The sequence below is a fragment of the Panthera tigris genome, chromosome C1 (genome assembly GCF_018350195.1).
Source record: "Panthera tigris isolate Pti1 chromosome C1, P.tigris_Pti1_mat1.1, whole genome shotgun sequence".
Lineage (NCBI taxonomy): Eukaryota > Metazoa > Chordata > Mammalia > Carnivora > Felidae > Panthera > Panthera tigris.
This window is the reverse complement of record NC_056667.1, coordinates 45647945-45655316: the sequence shown is the minus strand read 5'-3', so window position 1 is coordinate 45655316 and position 7372 is coordinate 45647945. Positions and strand designations below refer to the sequence as shown.

At 48.5% G+C, this 7372-nt stretch overlaps 1 protein-coding gene across 6 annotated transcripts in view; it reads left to right on the top strand.

Annotated features, from left to right (window-relative positions):
• The first annotated feature begins 235 nt into the window (after nt 1-235).
• Nucleotides 236-7372, top strand: part of FYB2 (FYN binding protein 2) — a 124358-nt gene continuing 117221 nt past the window's right edge. For all 6 annotated transcript variants that reach the window (XR_006221497.1, XR_006221496.1, XM_042997365.1 and 3 more), the window contains exon 1: nt 236-665. Coding sequence is in view for 4 of the 6 variants with exons in the window: in XM_042997365.1 (XP_042853299.1) it covers nt 657-665 (9 nt within the window). In the remaining 2 variants the exon portion in view is untranslated. The remainder of the gene's footprint in view (nt 666-7372) is intronic.

Here is a 7372-nt window from a genome sequence, read left to right as displayed (position 1 = left end):
CCCCCCAACAGGTGCTCCACGATAGCAGCTCCCTTTCTGGCCTCCACCACCCCTCCCTGCAAGCTTTGGTACTCTCTGTCCTCTTTGGGAGCCTTAGGCGAAGTTAAGTAGCCATCTCAGGGGCGGGGTTGGGCCAAGGCGGTTAGTAACTTACTAAGGGAGATTACGCAGTCCAGCCCAGCCGGAGCATTAGGTACTCACAGGCGCCCTGTCACCACCTCCCCTCCCTCCCCCTCCCTGTTCCTCAGCCGCTCCCCCGTGCCTCCTGCCTGGGGCACAAAGTGAACTCCTCTGTAGAGTGACTGTTGGGCCAGCCTGGGGGAGAACCACTAGCTATGAAGGGCCAGTTGGTGGGTCTTTGGACAGGGAGGACCCCTTCCCTGCGGCAGGTGCGGGGTGCCCTGCAAAGTTCCGCGGCGGATGGAGGCGGGTCTGCGCCCAGCCTGGGGCCGGGAAGCTCCAACCCCTAGAGAGGGAGGAGCTGCTGCCCTGGTGGGGCAGGTCGGGGGAGCCTGGGCCCAGGTGTGTCCGGGGCTCTGGGAAGGGATTGCTCCCTGGCGGACGCCGGCAAATTAAAGCAGTCTTGGCCCCAGGATACCGCTCTGGGAAGCCGCGTTCGTCTCCCGAAGGATCCGTCGATTCTTCGGAGGAAGGCCATGGAAGGGGTAAGGCTTGCCGGCTTTCTCTGTGTTCTTTCTAGTGCCCGCCAACAGACAGCGGTGGGAAAGGGCTGTTTCTGCCTCCCGGGGAGAAGTAAACGTGTGGTGCTAGTGCGGTTCCAGAGGACTCACAGGGGCCCTGCCCCCGGGGCAGGGGGGACAAAAGGAGGGCGTGTACTGGGTGCTCTGCATCGCCTCCCCGACTCTCCGAGGGTGAGGGGACCAGAGGCTCTCCGGATGGTGGCACAAGGGGTCCTAGCTCACACCCCGCCAGCTGGGTTTCTCACCTCTTCCCCCAGCCTGGGTGTACCTGCCTGTTGGCCTTTCTCTGTTTGTTTGCCCTTGTGGACCCGGCCGGGCCCCTGATGATTAGTGGGCTTCCTGGTCAGAGGGCAGGACTGCCTGGTGTGCTGCTGTGGCTTGTGGCTTCATTGTGGGCTCTGCTCCTTATTAGCTCTGTGGTCTGGGGCAAATGAGTTCATCCTCCTGAGCCCCCCGGGTTCCTCGCTCATAAAATAGGATTACTAGGAGAATCACTGGATTGTGAGATGGTTGGAGGTATTTATTAAACTAGAGACGACCTGTGGGCGAGTGCCGAGCCCACAGCCCAGGTGGACTTCCTCTCCTCGCAGGTGCTGTTTGCAGGCCTGCAGAATCGCTCAGCTCACTGACCTCTCTTTCCTTCTCCCGTTCTCGACTCCCTTCTTTCCCCCCTCTTCAAAGTCAGCTTCTTTCCAAGGGGGACAGGGAGCTGTTTTGCTATAGATGTTCCTTACACATTTGGAGTCAAGTCGTTTCCTCCTGTGAATCCTGTGGCTTCCCTCCCACGGGTTTGGTTTTAAATGGGGAGAGAGGACCCTTTTCAAAGCTGTCACCTGTCAGAAAAAGCTCCCTTTTGTCCCGCCCTGGCATGAGACTGTCTCTCTGGCTGAGCAGTCCAGCTAGCTGAGTTTGGAACAGAGTGAGCAAGGGCACGCTGGTACTCCATCTCCCTTCTGAATTCTCTCTCCCTCTAACCTGTGGCCCAGCAACTTTCCAGAAGCTCTTCCTCGATGGAAGAAAGTCAGGCTGAATACATGTGCTGTGGTCGTAAGAAAAAGAAACGCTCGTCTCTTTTGCCCTCCCTCCTCTACCAAGACATTGCATGGCACCCACTGTTTGAATTTATCTACTTGGACAACACCGTGAGGTCGATGCCTTTTACCCCTTTGTTTATATATATACATGTTTATATCCATACATGTATATATATGGAGAGAGAGAGAGGAGGGATGAAACTGATGGTCAGAATGTCACTTGCTCAGTGTCCTACATCTGGTCAGTAGCAGAGCTGGAGCACGGATACAAATACTAAGTGCCAGCTGTAAGCCAGGTATCGCTAGCAAGGATAACAAGAAAACAAGCAGAACGTTAGGCAATTTAGAAAAAAAAAAAAAAGCAAACACAAAGGGCACTTTAGCTAATGTGGTTATGCAACTTTTTTCTGTTCATGTAAGGGGGAAAAAATCAGAGAAATATGGGTCCCTTCTCCTCTTAGAAAGAGGATTTTGTTTTATTTTTAACAAGTCAACAAAATATTCGTCACTTCAGTCTGTTTGTCCTGGGCACCTGTGCTGTGTTTCGAGGGCCCATTTAAGCTGTTGCAGGTGCAGCAATGAGCCAGCCAAAAATGCTGCCTTTATAAAACCTACTCTAGTGGAGAAAACATATACTGTATATTTATGACATTATACAATATATATTACATATAATACTATACCTTATATAGAATGTATAATAAATACTATGTAATAACAATTATAACATACATAGATATGTTATACGCATATATTAGGTTGGATCACAGTGGTTCCAATGTAGAAACACAAAGTGGGGAAGAGTGTAGGGATGTCGAGGCAGCAGGTGAGCCTATTTTAAATGGGATAGTTTCAAGAGCAGCTTCCACAGGTGATACTTGAACAGAAACCTGAAGGAAGTGAGGAAGTTGGCCCTGTGGATATCTTAGGGGAAAATATTCCAGAGAGAGAGAATAGTGAATGCAAAGGCCCTGCGGCAGAAGCTTTTCTGGTGTGTTCAGGAGTAGCAAACTGTCCAGAATGGCTGGTGTTGAGAAAGCCGAGCGTGGTCAGATCATTGCAGGGCCTTGGAACTTCAGATTTTCCTCTCAGAGGGAGGGAGATCTGAGTGGCATAATAGAATGATCCAGCTTAAGTTTTGTTTTGTTTTTTTAAATGTTTATGTTGAGAGAGAGAGAGAGGGAGGGAGAGAGAGAGAATCCCAAGCAGGCTCCAACATGGGGTTCAGTCCTACGGCCCTGGGATTATAACTGAGCCCTGAACAAGAGTAGGAGGCTCAACCGACTGAGCCACCCAAGTGCCCCCAGCCTACATTTTAAAAGGATCACCTGGGGGCGCCTGGGTGGCGCAGTCGGTTAAGCGTCCGACTTCAGCCAGGTCACGATCTCGCGGTCCGTGAGTTCGAGCCCCGCGTCAGGCTCTGGGCTGATGGCTCGGAGCCTGGAGCCTGTTTCCGATTCTCTGTCTCCCTCTCTCTCTGCCCCTCCCCCGTTCATGCTCTGTCTCTCTCTGTTCCAAAAATAAATTAAAAAAAAAAAAAAAAAAAACGTTATAAGGATCACCTGGCTACTGTTTTGAAAATAGATGATGGATCAAGAGTGCAAGCACAGACTCTGGCTCACCAAGCAAGAGGGCATGGTGCTTCAGGCCAGGGTGTTAGTAGTGGTGGCTAGAAATGCTCAGATTCTGGATACATCATAAGAGTCGAGTCAGAAGGATTTGTGGGGGGTGGGGGGTGGGAATGAATCATCTGTGACTCCAAGGTGTGAAGCCTGAGCACCTGGGAGAACTTGAATGAGGTGATTTAAGATTAAACAGGTTTTCAAGGAGATCAGGCATCAGTTTTAACCCTTCAGAAGGTTGTAGGATGCAGAGAAATAATTTATTGTTTTAGGGCACTCAGTTTTGGAGTGGTTTCTTCTGCATCAATAGATACCTGAACAAGTAGAGGTGCCTGAGTGGCTAAGTTGGTTAAGCATCTGACTCTGGATCTCAGGTTATCCCACAGTTTGTGGGATTGAGCCCGCAATGGACATCATGCTGACAGCAGGGAACCTGCTTGGGATTCTCTCTCTCTCCCTCTCTCTGCCCCTCCCCTGCTCCTGCACTCTCTCTCAAAATAAGTAAATAAACGTTTTTAAAAAATAGATACCTGAACAATTAGATATCCTTCACTGTTTTGGCTGTACTAAATGTATCCCCCCCCCCCAAAAAAAACAAGGCTCAAGGGAATTCTATAAGAATATATTTTGTTACATAGTTTAGGCACCCAGACAGAAAGGTTGAGGAGTCTTTTTCCAAACCTATAGTGAGGTTATACCTCAGTGTACTCCCTCAACCAGGTAAGTTTGCATTTAGTCACACAGTTTTGGCAAAAGAGAATCCTAGCATTTTTGAGCTGGGAATGCTTTTCAGTCGGGATGCTTACAAAATAGTATTTGAGTTTTGATGAATGAGCATTGGAGTTGTAATTGACAGACCAGTATTGATGTTTACTTCTGCTTAATAGTCAAGTGATTTGAGCAAGTTCTTGAAACAAAATGTAGGAGTTGGGAGATTGCTCAAAGACCAAGAGGTCAAACAACTCCCATTTTAAAGATGGGGAAACTTGGGGCCCACTGGGGAAAAGTGGCAAGACATTTTTAATTCTCAAGTTAGCTAACATACAGTATAGTCTTGGCTTCAGGAGTAGATTCCTGTGATTCACCACTAACCAATAACATCCAGTGCTCATCCCAACAAGTGCCTTCTTCAATGCCCATCACCCATTCTCTGTGTTTAAGAGTTTCTTATGGTTTGCCTCCCTCTCTGTTTTTATCTTATTTTTCCTTCCCTTCCCCTATGATCATCCGTTAAGTTTCTCAAACTATACATATGAGTGAAGTCATATGGGATTTGTCTTTCTCTGACTGACATATCTTATTTAACATAATCCCTTCCAGTTCTATCCATGTTGTTGCAAATGGCAAGATTTCATTCTTTTTCATCGCGGGGTAGTATTCATGTGTGTGTGTGTGTGTATACACACACACACACACACACACACACACCCCACATCTTCTTTATCCATTCATCGGTTGACATTTGGGCTCTTTCCATAATTTGGCTAACAATTTCAAAGAGTTTTTACTTATAGTGCTATAAGCATTGGGGTGCATGTGCCCCTTGGAATCAGCATTTTTGTATCCTTTGAATAAATTGTTAGTAGTGTTATTGCTAGATCATAGGGCAGTTCTATTTTTAATTTTTTTGAGGAACCTCCATACTGTTTTCCAGAGTGGCTGCACCAGTTTGCATTCTTACCAACAGGGCAAAAGGGTTCCCCTTTCTCCGCATCCTCGCCGACATCTGTTGTTTGCTGAGTTGTTAATTTTAGCCACTCTGATAGGTGTGATGTGGTATCTCATCGTGGTTTTGATTTGTATTTCCCTGATGATGAGTGATGTTGAGCATCCTTTCATGGGTCTGTTTGGCAACACATCTTGTAGCGACTTCCTTACCGTGCCACACATACAGTGGATGCTCCGTGACTGTTCTTGTTAATTTTGATAGTAAACCTGGAGACAGCAGATCACTAGGCCCTACTCTTTGATTTTCTGATAGGTAGTTACCAAACATCTTCTGTGAGCCAGGTCCTCTCATAGAATTTCTCGCCTGTCTATTCTAGATGCCATCTAGTTACTCGGTCTTGCAGGGGAGAATGTCAAGAAGACAATTTGGGTATTAAATGAAAAACAGAGGGATGAAGAAAGCTCTAAGTTTTGATGGGAAGCACTGAGAATGGGTGCCTAACCCAGGTTGGGGTTCATCCCTGTCTCCTTAGAAGAACTAGTGGGAGAGGGGTGGGGTGGAGAAGGGGAGGGAGGAAGAGACAGGGAGACAGAGAAAGAACATGGCCAGAATCAAATTCCAAGAGGGTCAGATATTGAAGGACTGACTAGCATATGCACTTGATCCTGTTAAGCCAAGAGCACTGCATAGGACTTCACCTCCAAAATGGGGAAAGTGAACTAAATGTCCCCCAAAGTCTTGTCATGCTTTGATACTCTTAGACTGCAGGAGTTTCCCAAAGTCACAGGTGGCTTATTTTTAATTTTTTTAATGTTTATTGGTTTTTGAGAGCCATAGAGAGATAGAGAAAATGCGTGCACGAGTGGGAGAGGGTGAGAGAGAGAGGGACACACAGAATCCAAAGCAGGCTCCGGGCTCTGAGCTGCCAGTGCAGAGCCTGATGTGGGGCTCTAACTCGTGAATCATGAGATCATGATCTGAGCTGAAGTTGGATGCTTCAGCAACTGAGCCACCCAGGTGCCCCTACCAGTGGCTTATTTTTGACTGAACTGAGTCTAGAACCCAGGTTCTGAATGCCTTTAAAACCACTTAGCAAGCCCTCAAGGACAATTCCAAAGGGTTTTTATTTTTTTGATGTTTTTTTCCTGAACGATACGGTTTTTTAATGAGTAGTAACTCAACAAGACAGGGTACACGTTTAAAAAAAAAAAACAAAAACAAAAACAAAACGGACCAGCCAGTGGAGAAGGATGGTGTTGGAAAGGACTGGCTGTTGAGAGCTTGTTCTTGGGAGAGCAGTGTGAGCTGAGGATTAAGATCTGATTGCTGGGGTGAGGTTTCTTACGAGTCCCAGAAGAATTTCTGAGGAGGGGAAAGGGGAAGATGACTCAGGTATTGACAGTTCTGAAAGACTGGCCGCATCTCTCCTGTCTTTGCAAAGAGCTAGTGCCCCGTTGCCTTGAACTGTGTTGTCGAGTCCTCGATGGTAAGGAGCCGAGTGACCGGCTCACCTGCAGGGCTGACCTTGTGCCGGCTGGTGTGATCCCATGTCCCAGACCCCAGGAGTTCGTGACCCTCACATCGAGTCCAGTCCTCCCTGCTCCAGAGTGTGTACCCTCAGTTCTCCGCTGGAGATGGTTCTAATGGGCGAATCCGATCACATCCCTCCCCTGCTGAGTCCTCCTCCGGGCTTCCCCACTCTCTGTGAAGTAGAGCCCGAGACCTTGAGCCTGGCTGACAAAGCCGGGGTGTTCCGGTACCTGCCCTGTGAGCTCCATTCCAGCCTCCTGGTGCTCCAGTCTGGTGTTTTCCACGTGCACACTCTTCGCTCCAGAATGCTCATGGCCACTTCCTCTAAGACTCAGCTCAGGGGTGCCTGGGTGGCATGGTCTGTTGAGCGTCCGACTCTTGATTTTGGTTCAGGTCATGACTTCTTTCACGTTGGGCTCTGTGCTGACAGCATGGCGTCTGCTCGTGCTTTTCTCTCTCTCCCTTTCTCTCTGCCCCTCCCCCTCCCTCAAAAGAAATAAAATTAAAAACAAAACAAACCAAAAGACTCAGCTTAGCTGCCACCTCCCCGAGAAGCCTTCCTAGCCCCTTAGTCACAAATGGTCTCTCCTCACCTTGCAAGACCTCAGCCCTTTGAACAGACCCAGGCCCGGACTGGGAGATCCCGGAGAGCGGGGACTAGGTGCTGCTCACGGGGGTGACACAGCCTGGTGCCTGAAAGCAGGGACTCTGAGGCAGCCTGACTGGTTCCACTCTGCGCTCTATCATTTCCTAACTGTTCAGCCTTGAACCAGTGACTTAACCTCTTTGTGCCCCCAGTTACCTCATTTGTAAAGG